Here is a 20,668-nt window from a genome sequence, read left to right on the forward strand (position 1 = left end):
CCTTTTTACCCCATATACAGATTGCAGAATCACATCGGTTACACATCCACGTTTTTACATATTGCCATACTAGTGACTGTTGCATTCTGCTATCTTTCCTATCCTCTACTATCCCCCCTCCCCTCCCCTCCCATCTTCTCTCTCTACCCTATCTACTGTAATTAATTTCTCTCCCTTGTTTTTTTCCCTTTTCCCTCACTTCCTCTTATATGTAATTTTGTATAACAATGAGGGTCTCCTTCCATTTCCATGCAATTTCCCTGCTCTCTCCCTTTCCCTCCCACCTCTCCTCCCTGTTTAATGTTAATCTTTTTCTCATGCTCTTCTTCCCTGCTCTGTTCTTATTGCTCTCCTTATATCAAAGAAGACATTTGGCATTTGTTTTTTAGGGATTGGCTAGCTTCACTTAGCATAATCTGCTCTAATGCCATCCATTTCCCTGCAAATGCCATGATTTTGTAATTTTTTTAGTGCTGAGTAATACTCCATTGTGTATAAATGCCACATTTTTTAATCCATTCATCTATTGAAGGGCATCTAGGTTGGTTCCACAGTCTTGCTATTGTGAATTGTGCTGCTATTAACATTGATGTAGCAGTGTCCCTGTAGCATGCTCTTTTTAGGTCTTCAGGGAATAGACCGAGAAGGGGAATAGCTGGGTCAAATGGTGGTTCCATTCCCAGCTTTCCAAGAAATCTCCATACTGCTTTCCAAATTGGCTGCACCAATTTGCAGTCCCACCAACAATGAACAAGTGTACCCTTTTCCCCACATCCTCGCCAGCACTAGTTGTTGTTTGACTTCAGAATGGCTGCCAATCTTACTGGAGTGAGATGGTATCTTAGGGTGGTTTTGATTTGCATTTCTCTGACTGGTAGAGATGGTGAGCATTTTTTCATGTACTTGTTGATGGATTGTATGTCCTCCTCTGAGAAGTGTCTGTTCAGGTCCTTGGCCCATTTGTTGATAGGGTTATTTGTTTCCTTATTTAATTTTTTGGGTTCTTTGTATACTCTGCATATTAGGGCTCTATCTGAAGTGTGAGGAGTAAAGATTTGTTGCCATGATGTAGGCTCCCTATTTACCTCTCTTATTGTTTCTCTTGCTGAGAAAAAACTTTTTAGTTTGAGTAATTCAGAGCCACTGTGCTACCTGAAGATAGATGCTCCTGGGAGAAGTAACGGGACAATCACTGCTGATCTGATGGTGTTTTATGGAAGCAGATCTGGACATTGGGCAAGGCTCTGGAGATTTTGGGTGGGAGAACACCAAGCTAAAGGAGAGTGGAGAGGCTGGGAGGGGGGCAGAGACAAGCTTGGCTTCCTTCACCATTCGCCTGGGCCTAACCCTGTGTTCTCTTGAGTGGGCAGTTCTTTGTGTGAGGAAACACTTAATACTTTGAAAATGAGCAGTGGGCTGCTGCCATTGCAGTAAGGATCTCAGGAAGTTAAAAAAGAACAACTAGCCACAGTGCAAGTTTATGGTGCAGAATAGTTTAATGATGTCACCATGCAGAGTGGCAATTTAAGATTTTTATGTGGCCTCCCAAGAATTTTTGTTGGTCTATTTGCCAACTTTTAGAAAGTTGTATGTCACATGTGGGGGGTGCTATTTGCCTGTATATGGTAGGGTATAATTACTGATACCTTGCTATGTATTAGAATTCATAGTATTTGGAAGAGAGAGAAATATCAGTATCCCTTATTGAGATTCTTTTGAAAAATATGACATGATAATTTTAAAATGTTTTTTACTATAGATGAAGACAATATGCAAAATAGTATTTGTGAATCAAAAGTTAATGTGATGGATCAAAATTCTTACAGTGATTATCATGATTAGAAAAAATATGGCTATTTTATTACTTTCAACTTTCTTCATTTTTCCCCCCAAAGGAGATCAGTAGAGTGGAGGAAGGGGACAAGGGGGAGGCAGGAGGGAAGGGAGAGAGGGAGGAAATGCTGGGGATAATGTTAGTCAAATCACGTTGTTATATTGTGTGCGTGTGCAAATGTGTGACAATGAATCCCACTGTTATGTAAAACTATAATGCACCAATAAAAATATAGAAAAATTAATTTTCTGCATTTTTAATTTCAAAGAAAGTGTTAATCCTGTATAATTATGGGATTGCAAATTTAAAATGTGTTTCTTATTTTCTTTATTTCTTCTGCAATAGGGCTACATGATGGAAAACCGAATCTCAGACTTGAAGTGTGATGCAGATGTGTTTGTAACTTTCGAAGGCGACAATGTTATCATGCTTCAGGTAAGGTTCAGGTAATGTTTATTCATTTTAAACAGCATAATTTTGAAGTTCAAGAGTTATCCAGCAATCTGTAGTGCTTCACATGTTTTATCTTCATCTGATGTCTTTATTTAATTGGCAGGTGTTTTCCTGTTAGGTACTTTATGTTTGCAGTAGCTGAACAGTGGATTAGATCATTGCTCTCAGCTTATCTTCAATGTTGAATTATATTTTTTGGTTTCAGAGAACTACTCATATGTATTAAGTCAGATTTTTCTACTAAGAAGGCTCTTCCAAAGGAATATGGAAGCCCTCAAAGATGAACAGGAAAAGGACATAAGATATCAAATTACAAAAGGAGGGGACCGAACAGCCTCACTAGTGATGAAAGAAATGTATCTTAGGAAAAATTGCAACACTGTTTTCTTTTCTCTGTCATATTGACTCATCCTCAAAAGCATATTGAAGCCCCATTGTTGGTGAGAGCACAAGGGGTCTCCTTGCATGTTGCTATTGGGCTGGGTATAATTTTACTCCTGGGACTCCACCCTAAAGTAATAATCCTAAATACAGCAAGACTTTAGGTACATTCTCACCAGTACATTATTTATGACAGCAATAATGTTAGAATCCGAATTTTCAACAATAGCAAAGTGATTTTATAAATCATGTTTCTGACCACTCAGTGGGGAGTTCTATAGCCTTTAAAATTGAACTGTTTGTAACAGAAATTAAAAACTTATGGTACATAAAATGATATAAAATAGTACATGGAATGTGATCAAAACTTTGTGTTTTTAAACAAGAAGAATGGGGACTTCTGGTCCACCAAGATGGACTAGCCCCATCCCTCGCATCTTCCCTCTCAACCATTAGAAGATCTGCATGTAAAACAGCAAACCAGCAGGGAGACTGAAAGGGAACAGGGAGACAGCAGCTTCCAGGGTACTTCAGAATCTGAGGAATGGAGAGATAATAATTGATTTGGGTTTCCTTGTTGCCTCCCATATATCCCAATCAGGGTACATATCTCCTGGATTTTTAACAAGTGCCAACAAAATATACTCTAAGAGGAAGCCTGCTCCCCCTAGCTGAAGGACCAGGAAGATGGAGGCCTACTAGAAAATCATGTTGGCAATATCCACTGGACATCAGTTAGATAGAAGAAAAAACCTAACTACTTTCCCAATCCTACCCTTCCAACAATTTCAGCAGGTCCAGCTGGGAGCTGATCTTCTGTCTCACCCCCGACCCAACAAAGTCAGCAGAACCAGGTGGTAGCAATCCTGTTTCTCCACCCGGTGGTGTTGGTGGGTCTGAGTAGGGAGCTAATCTTCCTTCTTGCTCCTGGTGGCAGCAGGAAATGTTCAGCCTCTACCATCATGGAGTATCAGCAGGACTTTCTGGTGAACCAAGTTTTTACATCCACCATTCAGGCGATATAAGGTGGAACTAGTCACCATTATGCTTCAACTGCCCACCCTGGTATCAGGCAGGGTCCAGTGGAGAGCAGAGTCCCAACCTCTACCTGACATCTTAGACTGAACCAGGAATAATAGGGGGTAGTTGACAGTTTATATTCTCTCCCTCCCTGGTGGTAGTTGGCCCACCAAGGAGCTGACACCCCATAAAATACAGCAATAAGAATCCAAACAAGGTAGTGTGACCAGAGTTGGTGGATATTGTCATCTCTTCCCTCTCATCCTTCCCAGGCCCCAAAGGGGTCACATGAGAAGCTGAGCCACAATCTCACTTGACATCGATAGAATGAAGTGATTTTCTTTCCCCTCCGGGCTTCAGCAGAAGCCTCTCTCCTCACCCAGCCTTAACAAGGCATAATGGGGTGGTGGGAGATGGCAGTAACTGGCATTCTGACTCCTCCCTCCCACCCACCTGTATCATCAGGGCCAAGTGTGGGCTGAATTGTCAGCTACATGCAGACAGGGCGAGTTCCTGCTCTGCTTTTGCCAGGGCGCTGTTGGAGAGAGACAGTAGAAAGATGGACATTCTACTAACCCAAGATTGAATAGAATTTCATAATGCAGTATGCAAAGAGCCTGATGTAATTTTAAAAACTCACCTGTCATTACAAATAATCAGGAAATTTACAACTTAAATGAGAAAACCAACAGATACTGACATGGAGAAAAATCAGATCTTGGAATTATAAGACAAGAATTTTAAAGTCCCTATGATAGAAGTGCTCAGGTGATAATAACATATGCATCCGAAACAAATAGAAACAACAGAAAAATATCAACAGAAATATAGGATAGTTGAAAGGGGGGCCAAATACAAATTATAGAATTGAAAAATAAAATAACTGAAATAATAAGTTTGTAGAATGACCCCAGAAATAGAGTAGAGAAGACAGAGAATGGAATCCATGAACTTGAGAGAAGATCAATAGAATTTACCCAATCCAAATAACAGAGAACTTAGAAATGAACAGGGTCTTAGGGACCTGTATAACTATAGCAAAAGAACTAGCATTTGGTGGTTCCATTCTCAATCTTTTGAGGTATCTCCATGCTGCTTTCCAAAGCAATTGTACCAATCTGCAATCCCACCAGCAATGTTTAAGTGTACCTTTTCCCCCAAATCCTCACCAACATTTATTATTATTTGTATTCTTTACGATCATCATTCTGACTTGAGTGAGATAAAATCTCAGTATAGTTTCAATTTGCATTTCCCTGATTGCTAAAGATGTTAAACATTTTTTTTCATATACTTGTTGGCCATTTGTATTTCTTCTTTTCAGAAATGTCTGTTTAAATATTTTACCCAATTAGTGATTGGATTTTCTGTGTTTTTTGTTTGTTTGTTTGTTTATTGTTAAAGTTTTTGAGTTCTTTATATATTCTGAATATCAATCCTCTGTCAGAAGAGTAGCTGACAAAACTTTCTCTTATTCTCTAGGCTCTTTTCCACACTCTTAGTTGTTTTCTTTGTGTTACAGAAGCTTTTTGATTTTATGCCATTCCACCAGCTCTCCCACTCCTTGGTATTTATCCAAAAGAACTAAAATCAGCACACTACAATGATACATGTATATCAGGGTTTATGGTAATGCAATAGTCAAGTTATGGAACCAGCCTTGATGTCTGTCCACAGGCAAATGAGCAAAGAAAATATAGTATATATGTTCAATGAAGTTTTATTCAGCCATAAAGAGGAATGAAATTAGTCATTTTCAGGTAAATAGATGAAACTAGAAAACATCAAACTAAGTGAAATAAGCCAGCTTCAGAAAGTCAAAAGTCAAATATTTTGTTTCATATGTGGAAACTGGAGAGAAAGAGAATTTTAAAATGGGAATCTCAAGAAAATAGAAGATAAATCAATAAAGTAAAGGAAGAGGATCAAGAAGGAGAGAGGAGGGGCTGGATTAGCTCAGTGGTAAAGCAAAAGGCCCTGGGTTCGATCCTTAGCACGACATAAAGATAAACAATTAAAAATAAAGTTTTTTTTTTTAAAAGAAGGAGGATGGAGGAGTATTGGGAAATTAAACTTCCAAATGATGCTATATCTGTGTATAAGCATACTATAATGGATCCATATATAAATATACACTACCTAAAATAATAGAAGAGAAATCAGTAGAGTATAGGAAGCAGATCTGGAGGAGGAAAGAGAGATGGGAAAGGGAAGGCACTGGGGAAGGAGATCGATTCAGTTATGTGCATGTATGAATCACACTGTTATGGATAAGAATAATGCACCAATAAAAAAGAGAACTAGTGTTTGTAGCATCAATCTCAGAGAAGAAAGAAGGACCAAGAATGAACAAGAACTCAAGGAAATAAAGCCCTAAAACATCCCAAATTTGTTGAAATATATACAACTGCAGAACCAAGCAATAAATGGACCCCAAAAAGATCAAACCTAAGAAATTCACTCCAAGACATGTCATAATTAAACTCATTTAAACTCAAAACCAAAGTTTGAGTTTCTATTCAAAAGTAGATAAAAAGAAATGATGCATTATAGGGGACATCAATTCAAGTGGCAGCAGATTTCTCATATGAAACCATGGAGGCCATAAGAAAGTGGCACAACATTTTCAATTTCTGCAAAAAAAAAAAAAAGAACCATCAGTGAAAAGTTCTGTATGAGGAAAATATATTTCCAGATTGAAGGAGAGATAAAGACATTGTCATATTAAGGAATGCAAAGAGAATTTGTTGCTGGCAAATCTGCACTTAAAAATGTAGCTAATGGAGATAAGCATGTAGCTCTGTGGTAAAATGATTACCTAGCACAAGAGAGGTCCTGAGTTCCAGCACCACATATGCATGCACACACACACACACACACACACACACACACACACACACACACACACAGTAGTCAAAGAAAGTTCTCTAGAGAAAAAAGGAAATGATAATGGAAGAAGGCTTAGAACTTCCAAAAGAATAGAAGAGCAGTGAAATGGATAGGGGTAAATATAATATACTGTCCCTTCTTGTAATTAGGTTTATAAATTATATTTGATGTTTGAGACAATAATTATAACACCTTTTGATATATTGTTCAATGTATATAGAGAAAATACTTCTGAAAATCATATTTTAAAAGTGAGAGTGTAAAGAACCCTAAGTGGAAATAAAATTTCTGAGGGGAAAAGAGAATGTAACCAATGATTGAAGACTTCAACATATCACTCTCAGCAGCTGACAGAACTACCAGATAGAAAATCAGAAAAGAGGTGGATAAACTGAACACATTTGAGCAACAGGACTTAATTAACATGGAAAGAACAGTTCACCTAACAAGAGCAGAATGGGTGTTTTGCAAGCACTCAAGGAACATTCACCAAGATAAACTATATCCTGAGCTATGAAATAAACCTTAAAAAATTAAAAAAAATTATGTGGAATATATTTTCTGACCATAATAGAATGAAACTAAAATTAATAACCAAAAGATAAAAGAAATGTTTCCAAATACATAGAAATGAAGAAAAACATTTTTAAAAATCCTGAGGTCAAACAGAAAGTCTCAAAGGAACTTTAAAAATACATATAAGTGAGTAAAAATTATGACACAACATAATCAAAATATGTGGGATACAGATAAAGCTGTGTTGAGAGGGAAGTTCATAGCACCAAAGGCTTACTTTAGAGAATAGGAAAGCCAGCCATCTGAGTTTCTACTTCAAGAAAATAGTGAATAAAGAACAAAATAAGTACAAACTAAGAGCATGAAAGGGTATAATATATATAGAAGCATAGATTCATGAAATTGAAAGCAGGGGACTAGTAGGGGAAATGTATGAAACAAAACAGGTTCTTTCAGAGGAAAAAAATCAATAGAGTTGATAGCACTCTAAAAAGAATGGTAAAGATAAAAAGTTTCAAATCACCAATGTCAGAAGTGTAATAGTATATATTGTTAGAGTTCATATAGTCATTAAAAGAATAATGAGAGAATATTAGACAGTAACACTTGTAAATTGGATAACTTAGAAGAAATGGACTGAGATTCCTCAAAAGCCACCAACCACTCAAACTTAACAATGTTGAAATCAGCAACCTGAACAGGTCTGTAATATTAAAGTAATTCAATTTTAATAATAACAGAAAAGCTCCTGAAGAAATCCTCAGACCTAGGTTTAGTTGGAGAATTCTAGCCAACATTTAAGATATTTTAAACAATCTCCTCCAGAAAATAGGAAAGAACACTTCTGAGGTCATTTTAGGGGCTGGAATTGCCCTTGATCCTAAAACTAGACAGACAGTACGAAAAAGGCAAAACTATATACCAATATCTCTCATAAACTTAGATACAGAAATCCTCAACAACACATTAGCAAGTTGAATCTGGCAGTGTATAAAATGAAATATATACACTATAACCTGGGAAAATTTATTTCTGATATGCAAAGTTGCCTCAATAAATGCAATTTATTCTATCAATAGATTAAAAAAGAAAAAATTATATGATAGCTCTATACAGAAAAAAATTTGACAAAACCCAACAATCTTTCATGATTAAAAACTCTTAGTAAACTAGGAAGCAAGGGAATTTCCTCAATCTAATAAAATTATGTATAAAACTTATAACTAATATCATGGTTAGTAGTAGAACACTGAATAATTGACTTCCAAAGTCAGGAAAAAGGCTCAAAAGTTGACTATTACCATTGTCATTCAACATAGTGCTGGAAGTCTTAGTTGCAATAAGGCGGGAAAAATAAAATACAAAATTAGAAAGGAAGAAAAATTTTTAAAAATCCCTATTTGCCAATTACACAGTTGTCTACATGGAAAATCCCAAAGAATGTTCAAAAAGACTACCAGAACTTACTGAGTTCAGCAAGATTCAGAATAAAGATTGATATACAAAAATTAATTGCTTTTCTATATACTAAACATGAACATATGGAAAATGAAATTTAAAATACAATACCATTTACAATTGTTCCAAAGAAAATGAAATGCCTAAGTATAAATCTAACACAACAAGTATAAGATTTATATGCTGAAAATCACAACACCTGCTAAATGATGTCAAAGAAGACCTAAATAGATGGAAAGACATACTATGTTCATGGATTAGAAAACTCTGCATGGGAAAGATGTCAGTACTCTTCATATCTATAGATTTAATGTAATTTCTGTCAAACTTACAAAATAAGATTATTGTGGACAAGTTTATTCTAAAATTTACATGGAAAAGCACAAGACCTAAAATAGCTAAAATAAAATTCTGAAAAATAAGAATCAAGTAGGATGAATTACTCTATCAAACACTGAGACTCATTAGATAACTATAGCAATCCATATGGTATATGGTGAAGAGAAAAACACACAGATAAATGGAAGAGAAATTTCTGGGCCCCCAGAAATGGGCCCATAAAAATGAGACTTATTGATTTTTTTAAAATGAGAAGCAATTCAATAGAAGAAAGACAGTATTTTCAACAAGTAATACTGAATTAATTGGATACCCTGAGACAATAAAATGAATCTCAATCTAAGTCTCACACATTATTAAAAATTAACTCAAAGTGGATTATTGACCTAAATGTAACTTGTGAAATTATAGAACTTTTTAAAAAAATGTAGAAAAGAATTCTTGAGACCAGGAGCTTTAAAAAAGCTATTTTAAACCTGACATTGGAAATATAGTTCACAACTAGAAAAATTGATAAACTGAACTTCATCAAAACTTAAACTTTTGTCCTGTGAAAGACTCTACGATCTTTCTACTGTTGAATTTTGAGAGTTCTTTATATATGCTAGACCCAAGTCCTCTGTTGGACATGTCATTGGCAAATATGTTCTCCCTGCCTTACTTTTCTTTGATTAATTTCTAGAGAGTCGAAAGCATGGAATACAATTGATTGATGAATTCAGGGGGATGTAGCTGGAGGTAAAGTTATTTCTCTTGGCCTTTATCTGAAAAGATGTTGGACCCAGGAACTGCCCAATAGAAGGTCTGCAGTTTGCCACATCCAAGCACCTGACTACAGGAAGTGCATCTGCCACAGCTCCTGACACCTGCTGTGGGCAGAACACTCAAGCCCAGGGAGGGCTTAGGCACCTCGAAACCAAGATCCCTAGGTGCATTCACTTAGAGATGGGGGGGGTGAATCAGCCTGTTGCTTGTCATCAGTGGACACACACTGTATGCCCTGCTGTGCTCCCAAAGTTTTCAAGCCACTTGGCATCCAGAATCAATGCCAGTACCATGGCAGGGCTGTATCATGCCACAGCCTGCACCATTCAGCTGCCCTTATTCTTATATATTGGGATCCATTCACCCTAGAGAGGCTGCCGTTCTCTGTCCTGGATTCTGCTTTGGCTCTCCTAGCTGAAGTCAAGAGGGGAAATTGAGAAGACTAAAGGCAGAAAGTAGCGAGCGAATTTCACAGTATTCTGGTATTACCTACAGGGCTTGCACATCGTACCCTGAAGTGAAACTCTTGCAGTCCTAGAGTTCCTAGCGATGTTGGGGTTGCTGGTCCAAGATGGGGAAGATGTGTTTTCCATTTCCTGCAGGCTTTCTTTTAAGCCAAATAGAAGGTTTTCTGACCCTTCCATTATTTCCCAGGGCAGAGGCTGTAAGCCTTTGGTGAAATTTAATTACATCCTCCACCAAATCCAATTATGACCTACACCCATGAAATCCCATTATAAATTTATTTTGCTTCATTAGAGATACATCAAGACAGGTCCTCTCCTAATCCTTTCTGGCAGATCTCCTAAAGAATGTTACTCAGAGGCTTTGCACATATTGTTCATCACCCTGCAGTGCACATAAGCAAAAATGCAAATGACCTACTGTTAACTTACTTAATGACCAAGCGGGGGCACTTCTTGCTGCCTGGTCAGAGTGCTTGTGTTGTAGACTTGTGTCTCAGAGCTGCTGATATCAAGTATGTGTGCTTCCTGGCTGGAAGCTTGGCAGAGGTGCTACTAAGCCTGACGTCCTGAAAGCAAAGAGTATTTCTCCAAGCAAGTGAGCGCTGGGTCATTCCAGTGCCAGATATAACAGGCAGCCATGAGAACAAAACCTCTTGTACTTTTTCCATGTTTAAAACTCCAGATCTTAAACTCAGCCAAGATGTAGTGTTAGGACAGGCCTTGATGCAGGGGCTGAGGAGGTCAGCCTTCTTTGCTGGCCTGAGCTGTGCTATTGCAGCAGGCCCACAGAAGCTATCAAGTAGTAGTGGAGTGTTAGCCATTGATCTTTTGTAGTTTCATTTAAACTTAAACTGAAGGGGAGGGGGGAAAAGACCAAATTGTTATCAGATTTTCTATTTTAAAAAAAAAGCAGATTATATAGGGATCTTAAAACCCTGATGGTATTTTTTTAAAGATATTCAGAGAATGAACAATCAATCATCATCAGATACATTTTTTTCCTTATTTGCAATGTTTACAATGAAAAAATTCTAACAAATTTCAAGAGAAAGTTGGGAGACTAGTATAACAATCCAACAAAAAGTTGGGAGGCTAGTACAATCAAAATCTGGGCCCACCTGTTTTCATCATAGATCAACAGTGTTGTCATATTAAAATTTCAACTTTCTTAAAATCTATGCACGAGTGTAAGTGTGAGTGTGGGTGTGGGTGTGTGGGTATGTGCATGTGCATGCACACACAAAGCCATTTAGAAGTATATTGTAGACATCAAGACACTTCATCCCTAACAATTTTAACATTTGTGTTCTAAAATTAAGGGCCTTTTCTTATAAAACATCATCACACTTAAAAAATAAACATAATTCCATATCATCTAATAAATTCATCAGACATGACGAATCATCAACAGCATGAAAAAGAAAGTGCCAAATAGACAAAGAGAACAACTGGAACTAGAGGAAGAAAAGCAGCTGCACGAATCACTGCCTGTAGAGATGTGTGATGCTATTGAACAAGAACAGCCTGCTATGAAAAAGGGCATTCAGAGAATCCTAAAATGCCTTGCAAATTAGAAGCACACAATTGCAAAACAGACACAGACAAAAACAAAATCTAATCTGAGGGTTAAAGGACCAATTTGAGAAAAGTTCTCGATTTGAAGACCAGGAAGAACAAGGGAAAAGGAGTGAAAGGGCAAGAGATATGAATGATGGGTCCAGGGGATCTGTGACATTCACGAGAGAGGGAGCCAAGAATATAGCCAGGCCGGCAAAACCAGAGATCTAAATAAAGAGTGTCCCAGATCTGAAGACAGGCACAAGCCTCAGGCATGGTGGAACCCACTGGAAAAGATCGGAGCCTTCAAAGAGCCTGGAGAATTTTACAACATCTAGTAAGGACAAAGAAGGGCCCCAAGCCTCAGGCCAAGTCATGTTAGATCACTTACTTAAAAGGGAGAGTCAGATTGACCTCAGGCCTCCCAGCAGCAGTACCAAGGATGCATCAGCCCTTCTCAGCTCTAATGTACCCTGGGGATCTTGTTCAAGTTCAGATTTTGGGGTGGGGAACAGTGCGTTGCCAACAAGCACCTCAGTGATGCCCCATGACTGCTGGCCTATGGACCACACTTTGGAGGCAAGGGTCTGGAGTAACATTTAGAGTCCTGAGGGAAGTTATATCAAATGCAAAATTTCATAGCTGGTTGAATTACCAATGAAATATGAGGCAAAATAAAGACAGATTTTCAAATGCTCAAGAAGTTTACCTGCCATGAATTTGCTGAAAAAATATTACTTGTGAATGAATTGCAGAAAAGCAGAAAAGGAAACAAGAATTTATATATTTATTTGAAATTGTTATATTTTCATTAACATATGTAATTGTACATATTAATGGACTTCAGTAGGATATTTCAATATATGCATACAGCATGCACTGATTAAATCCAGCTTCCCTTTATCCACCCACCTTCCCAACCTCTAGTGATCACTTTTCTACATTCCTATCATCCTTTTTTTTAGCTTCTATGTATGAGACAGAATACGTACCTTTACCTTTCTGTGTCTGGCTTATTTCATTGAATATAATGCTCTTTAGTCCCATCCATTTTGTTACAAATGATAGTTTTCATCTTCTTTAATGATGAAAATTATTCCTGTGTATGTGTGTGTGTATGTGTGTATGTGTGTGTGTGTGTGTGTGTGTGTGTGTGTGTGTGCTTGCACGCTGGCATACACAATCCATTTATCCATTGATGGGCACATAGACTGATTCCATATTTTAGTTATGAACAGTGCAGCCATAAGTATGGGTGTACAGTTATGTTTTTGGTATGCTGATTTCATGTCCTTTGGATATGTACCCAGAAGAGGGACATTGGATCATATGGTAGATACATTCTTAAACTTTTAAAGAACCTTCATACTGTTCTCTGTAGTGGGTGATCTCATTTACATCCTCACCAGCAGTGTGAGAGCGTTCTTTTTTCTCCATATCCATATATTTTTTAAATTTTTTGATAGCAGCCATTCTAGCTGGGTGAGATGGTATCTCACGGCAGTTTTGATTTGCATTCCTGGAGGCTCATGACATTGAGCATTTTTCATGTATTTGCTGGCCATTTTTATTTCTTTCTTTGAGAAGTGTTTATTCAGATGTTTTGTCCATTTTTAATCATGGCTATTACTCCTTGTTCTGATGAATAGAAATTATTTCTCTGGCTCTATAGGTTGTTTCTACACTTTGTTGGCTGTTACTTTCGCTGCACAGAAGGTATCTAATTTGACGTAATCCCATTTCTCTATTTTTCCTTTTGATTCCTCTGCTTTTAGGGTTACATTAAAAAAATATCATTGCCTATACCAATGTCTTGAAGTCTTTCCCCTATGTTTTCATATAGTAGTTTTAGGACTTGCAGTTAGGTTTTTGATCCATTTTGAGTTGATTTTTATACAGAGTGAGAGATGGGGGTCAAATTATCTCTGTAGATGATATGATTCTATACATAGAAAAAAAAAACTAAAGGCTTCACCAGAAGATTATTAGAATTAATAAATAAATTCAGCAAAGTTGAATAAGTAGCATTTGATACACTAATAATGCAATTGCTGAGAAAGAAATCTTGAAAGCAATTTCATTCACTATATGAAAATTCCAAAACACTGATGAAAGAAAATGAAGAAGAAACACACAGAAAAGAAAAATCTTCCCACATTCATGGATTAGCAAAATTAATATTGTTAAAATGTCCATGCTATTCAAAAAAATTCACAGACTTAGTGAAATCTGCATCAAAATATCAATAAAGTTTTTCACAGAACTAGAAAAAAAAACAATGCTTCAATTCATATGGAAGCCCAACCCAAGCCATCGTGAACAAAAGTGCAAAGGTGAAGGCCTCACAGCACCTGATGAGGTCAGTACATCCACAGAGCACAGCAGCTAAAGCAGCATGGGAATAGGATAAAAATGACACACAGGCCCTGGAACAGCATAGAGATACCAAAATAACCCCCACATCTTCAGCCAACTGATCCTCAGCAAAGGTGGCCAAACCAGACCCTGGAGAAGGGACAGTCTCTTTGATAAATGGTTCTGGGAAAATTGGACATCCATGTGCAGAAGGAATGAAGAATTTAAGAGACAAGATACTTTCTGGAGCTGACCCAAGAAGAGTCTGCATAAAGAAACACCTGGATGGTGGGCACAGGGCAGCAGAAAACGGTGAGTCCAAATTAGACCCGGAAGGCTCAGAGGTCAGGAGCATGGCCTGAGGAGGAAGTGGTTTCCATTCAGCACTTAGCATGATTAGGAAACAGGAAGATGGTGGTGGGGTGATGGAAAAAATGCATGTCTCTTCTTGAAATAAAAGAAAGAAAAGCCCACCAGGACTCCAGGAAAAACAGAAGCTCTCAAAAACAGCTGCTCCACCGTGTAACCCAGCTGTCCCCCTCCTTGGTCTATACCCAAAGGACTTAAAAACAGATACTACAGTGACACAGCCACATCAATGTTCACTAAACTGGAACCAACCTATAATGCCCTTCAATAAATAAAGAAACTGTGGTGTGTATACTCAATGGAATATTACTTAGCAATAAAAGAGAATAAAATTATGGCATTGCAGGTAAATGGATGGAGTTAGAGAATATTATGCTAAGCAAAGTAAACCAGTCCCCAAAAACCAAAGGCCAAATGATTTCTCTGATAAATGGATGCTCATCCATAATGGGGTGGGGGGGCATGGGATGAATGGGACAAAGGGGAGGTGGGACGGGGATAAAGGGTAGGAAAGATGGTGGAATGAGACATTTATCACCCTAGGTACATGTATGATTGCACAAATGTTGTGACCTTACTTTGGATACAACCAGAAGTCAAAAATTGTGCTCCGTTTGTGTACAATGAATCGAATAGCACTGTCACGTATAACTGATTAGAACAAATAAATAAATTTTAAAAACCCAACTGCTGCAACCACAGAGCAAACTAAAACAGGGTGCAGGAACCTTGACCCTCTGCTGCTTCTAGGAGAACACCTACTGAAAACTGGAAGGGGTGCTGGAGGCAAGGGGCTGGCCAGGACGCTTTTTACTTGTGACCCACCATTTAATTTGGTTTTGAGTTTTTAAAATCAGTGGATTTGAAGCCATTAAAACATAGCTTCTTTCTTAATATGAAGTAGGGGAGGGAGAAGGAATGAAGAGTAACAAAGAAGAGAAATCCTGTCCCAGAGGACAAAGTAATGCAACACACACATACACCACACACACCACACCACACAACCCACACACACCACACAACACACACATACACACCACATACCACACAAGACACACACACCACACAACAGACACATACACACAACACACACACACACACACACGCACACACACTTGTCTTCCAGTCTAAACACTCCACCACTGGGGAGTGCCAAAGTTCTCCCATGACAAGCAGGACACTGGCACCTGGAATGAGCCCCAGGACTAGTCTGGTGATGGCAATAAATGAGGCAGGACGTTGAGCTGGAGGACTCAGGTTCCCTCTGCAGCAGGAAGGGGCCCGCACAGCAGTTCTGAGAGAACATTCTCTGCAGCCCTCTGGCTGCAGGTGAGCCTCAGTGATCAGCAGGTGGAGATGTTGAGATGCCAGAGGGAAGGCTGTGCAGGTGCCTGGGACCACAGAGGGGCATGAAGGTCAGGGCACCCAGATGCCTGGCCAGGGAGCCTGCTCAGCTCCTCAGGGTGGAGCTTCAGAGGGCCATGGGGCTGGGGGACAGCTCTGCACCCTGGAAGATCAGCAGCCTCCCTCGTCCCCAGGCCTTCTGGAGGCCTGAGGACCTGCCTAAGCCAGCAGAGCCAGAGAAGAGTTCAAGGGACCTTCCCTAGGACCTGGGTGGGAAGTGACACCCTGAAGTACCTGTAGTGATAGCAGGAAAAAATTAGGCGGAGGCCAGAGGTGTGTGGAAGGAGGCTCAAGGGCAGACAGAGCCCTGGGTGGTGATGAGGTTGACGCAGGGTACGGAAGGGGACAGGGCAGCCACAAGCACTAGGGACTGAGGTCTAGCTGTCCGAGAGCGGTGGTGCCCAGCCAGGGCAGTGGCATGGCAAATGCGGGAAGAGGGGGCTTGAAAATCTGTTTGGGGGAGAGAATTGATTGAAAGCATTTCTACAATGTGAACATTCAATTTGGGAATTTGGGTGGACTTTGGGATTGTCTTTAAAAAGCTGACCAAGGTGGTTTGAGCAGACATTCTGTTTTTCTGAATCCATTGACCCCTATGCAGAGCTGACACTAAGTTTTTTCAAAACCAGATGTGGCTGCATCTAAATATTTAAAGCTCCCTTCAGGGCCTCCATGTGTGAGCTTTCGGAAAAAGGGAACCTTCTGAATCTGGGCCACTTGTTTATCTTTACTTCTCCTAGCTTCTCAGAGCGATGCCTTACTTTTCTGTACAAATTCTGAGTTTGGCCACGAGATTAAATGAGATTGCATTGCTGTGAAAACTGGCAAACACGAGTTCTTGACAAAAATGCATTAATTGTGTGTTTTAATTCTGATGCTGATCTAAGCAGAAATTGTCTAAAAGGGGGTTTTCATTGGGATAAGAGCCTAGTAACCAGGACCTCGGAGGGGCTTCCAGCCTTGGTCTTTGTACAGTTGTCCCCCTTTATCCAAGGGGCTGCCTTCCAAGACCCCCAGCCGGTGCCTGAACCACGCGCAGTGCTAATCCTGGGTATACTTGCTTGTTCTCCTACGTACACACCTATGAGAAAGCTTCATTTATATGTTAGGCCCAGTAACAGCAATAATAATAACTAAAAATAATGAAATGATAGAAATACTTTAATAGAAGTTATTTAATTGGAACTGTTTATTACTAGAATTTTCCATCTGATGTTTTTAGACCGTAGCTCACCACGGGGAACTGAAGCTTGGGAAGTGAGACTGTGCATAAGGGGGACTATGTCTCTATAAGCTGTTGGCACCAAATAACATCACCTTGATCACCTGGAGCCAAAGAGGGGGGAAATATAGATTTTATAGAACCATAAAAAAGTGTGCCCAGTGAAGGGCACTGGATGGTAGGATGTGCTGCTGGAGGGCGGGTGGCAAGGCCACGGAGAGGAGTGGTGGAGGGAGTCGTGTCCCCAGCACAGAGCCAGCACCACCCCAGGGACCCACAAAGAGCAGGCTGGGCCTGGTGTGGGGCAGCCTGCCATCCGCTATTAGGACTGTTAATCTGAATCTCACTTGGTTTGTAGTTTCACTTGTATTTAATTTCATAGTTTATAGTTGAACAAGAGTTATAAACACAAGGTGTTTATATCTGGGTTTGTATTTGAACATGTTTAAGTAACATTAATTTGAAACAACTTCAGTCAACACGGGGGAGGGTTTTCCTCCTTGGGGAGGGCTTTCTGAGTTACTCAAGTTGCAGAAAACTTCATAGGATTTATTTTTTAATGTGTTCCTCATTGCCATTTATTTATTTTGTTGTAGATTTAAAATTTTAGTTACTTTTTCTTTTCAATAATAACTTTTTTTAAAGTGCTCTAGGAACATCTATTCCAACTGCCCTAAGCAGTTAGATGGTGTTGTGACCGCCGCGGCCAGGGCGTGGGAGCCAGGAGGGGACTGGTACTTCATGCACCCCAGGGAACTTGCTGGAAGTGAGGGAGAGTGGGGAGGGAAGGAGCAGGGGGGAGAGGGGGGTGGGTGGGGGTTGGGAAACCACCTGCACACATCAGTCTTGGGAGTTCAGTGGGGACCTGTGGTCAGTGTGTAACGTCCCAGTAACATGGATAAAACCACCAGAACACCTGTGGTCCTCCATGGCCCTCCATGGTGACCCCAGTCAGTCAAGCTCGGTGGCCCATCTGTCCTTCAGGCCCAAGCTTCTTTTCAGAGGTCAATTCCACTGAACTGACCCTGGAGTGCTTTTTGGATCTGTGTCTCAGAGTAGATGCTGCAAGCCCTGGGGAAAGACGGGGCTTCAGGGAAGACCTTGGGGTCATTTAAGAGATTTCTGGTGCCAACTGTGTAGGCGGCTGGGTGAGTGCCACACATTTTCCATATCTTGGGTGGGAGGTTGGAGGGTAGCTGTGCTCTGGAGCAGCCCCTGTGCTGGGCTCGGGCCATTCATCAGGGTAGGTGATGGCGAGGGGCAGGGCTGGGGCAGGGGCTCACTCCAGGCTTCTCTTAGCGGCTGTATGGGACCTTGGAAGAGGCCCACACCAGGGCCACCAAATCACTTGCCTCCTGGGCTAGGCAGGGCCCTAGATTACTGTCGCAGTCCTAGGAGGCTCAGAGAACAGAGAGTACCTGAACAAACAGAGAGTCCTCACCCCCTCCAGCTCCACCAGCAGCTGCCTTGAGGGAAATGGGTTCAGATTCCCAGAATTTCCATTTTTCCAAGAGAAGGCGAGCACACTATTTTTAATGGGAAATAGCTAAGGGTCCAGAGGGAGCCTGGAGATCAAACAGAACTCATCTGTGGGGAGGGATGAGTCTCGCACCCAGCAGGTACATGCCCTTTACCGACTGCTAACTCTTCTCAGTGTTCCTACTCTGAACAACTTGGCCCAAGAAGCCTGTGGAGGGTTTGGTGCCCCCTGGGGAGAGGCAAGGACCACGAGTGGGCTCACAAGTTTCCATCCTTCCTCAGGTCCAGAGCACGCATGGGGGATTGCTTCTAATAACTGGCAGTCCCCAGGCTGGTCCCTCCAGGAGGCTGCAGAGGTGCTGGAGGAAGGAAGTGGGGTCACCCACACTGACTAACCTTGAAGTCCCGGGCAAGGCTAGCCTCTGAGGGCAACAGCCTGCATCTGCAAGATGGGGGCATCATTGCGCCTCCCAGGGTTTCAGTAATTATTACCAAAAGTTTGCTCTTTGTTCCTGATGCCACTCTAATAACAAGGACACGTGACAGGGGTTCACTTGATACTATATGACTATGGCTTTGAAACTTATACTTTTTTTTTTTCGTTTTCCCAAACCTCCTCTCTGATCTTCTTTTCCCTAAACTTTTCCTTCCTGATCTCCTCCCTGATCATCTCTGATATTCTTTTCTCTAAAATTCTCCTCCCTGATCTTCATTTCCCTGATCTTCTCCTCCCTAATCTTATTTTCTCCAAATCACCTCTGTAAAAGCCCCTGTTCCTGCTGATGGGCAGAATCACAGGCTTTGGGACAGGAGTCCCCTGTGTTTCTCCTTTGCTGGCAAATCAATAAACCTTCTTTTTCCTTTTTTCTCAAAACCTGTTTTCATTACTGGATTGGCATCAGTTACGGATGCAGTTTTAAGAAAAAGGCAAAGAACTTTTCTTGCTTTGCTAGCAAGGGAGAACCACAGGGTGCTCCTGCCCCAGAGGCTATGATTCTGCCCTTCCACCAGGGGGAGCAGGGGGCTTTAAAAGAGGTGACTCAAAGGCTACATTCCAGTGTTTTCTGTTGGAGTGTAATTCACTTGTTAGTTTGGGAGAGAGCCATTTCTGAGATTTCTGGTGCCATCCCTGAATTACTTGGGTTCCTGTGGTGAGTGTGTGCTCAAGGACAGATCACTCTGCCTAGGATGGAGAAGAAAGCTGATCCTATTTCTTCCAGAAATCAGGGAGTGAAAGATAGGGAGGGAGGGAGAGAGAGAAGAAGAGAAAGAAACGTGTCCATTTTAAAAATAAGTCGCAGTGCCAGAGCAGCGAGGGCTATATTCCAAGCATAAAGTGGACCCCTGTATCATAATCACTCCCATAGCATGCTTAGCACATAGTAGGGGCACAATTAAGGCTGTTTGTGGCACTAGATTACTAGTTCTTTCCTCCACACCAAACGCAGCTTTAGCTTCTGCTAGACACCAGGGCTCAAGCCCCTGTGCCCCATGAACTAGCCGGGTCAAGTTCTAAGCAGGGGAGCCAAGTGCTACGCGGCCATGCTGAGGGAGAGAGCCCGGCTGTGGCAGGAGGACTGCTGAATGGGGTCCAGGTGTGTGGATGGGGAACGGAGGGAAGAAGAGACCCAAGGAAGGGACAAGGAGCTGGAAGAACGTCTGTCCCCATGGTCTGCTGCTACCAGCCTCTCCTCCGGACCTAGAGACATGAAGCCACGACCACTTTGTGGTGTGTACAGATTCTGTAGGTCAAAAGCTATAACTAACAAGGGTCAACAAACCCCACCCTCACGCACAACTGCAATGCACCAATAAAATATGGGTGGGGGAGAGCTTCGTGGGTGCTAGCCATGGGCTCCTTGCAACCACTTAAGTCTGCCCCGCAGCAGGAAAGCAGCCATCACCCAGTGAAATGAGCAGGCCCGGTGGTGTGGTGTTCCCTAAAACTTCGTTATGACAGGAAAAAAAATAAAAAGTAACTCTAACAAGAGACAGCAGAGGTGGCCCATCTAGTAGCCTCCCGCCCTCCATGTCAGCCTCTGTGCCTTTCAAGGTCAGCCCTGAAGGCAGGTCCTCCCCTCGCTGCCCCTGCTCAGGTGCAGAGCTGCCCCTCTGTGCCTGCTGCACTTTGGCTTTACCTGTTACTGTGGCACGAACATG

At 40.9% G+C, this 20,668-nt stretch overlaps 1 protein-coding gene across 1 annotated transcript in view; it reads left to right on the forward strand.

Annotated features, from left to right (window-relative positions):
• Positions 1-20,668, forward strand: part of LOC144371894 (acyl-coenzyme A oxidase-like protein) — a 235,194-nt gene that overhangs the window by 199,854 nt on the left and 14,672 nt on the right. The window contains exon 15 of the mRNA XM_078035198.1: positions 2,180-2,269. Within this exon, the coding sequence (XP_077891324.1) occupies positions 2,180-2,269 (90 nt within the window). The remainder of the gene's footprint in view (positions 1-2,179; positions 2,270-20,668) is intronic.

This window comes from Ictidomys tridecemlineatus, chromosome Y, assembly GCF_052094955.1.
Source record: "Ictidomys tridecemlineatus isolate mIctTri1 chromosome Y, mIctTri1.hap1, whole genome shotgun sequence".
In the NCBI taxonomy this organism is placed as follows: domain Eukaryota; kingdom Metazoa; phylum Chordata; class Mammalia; order Rodentia; family Sciuridae; genus Ictidomys; species Ictidomys tridecemlineatus.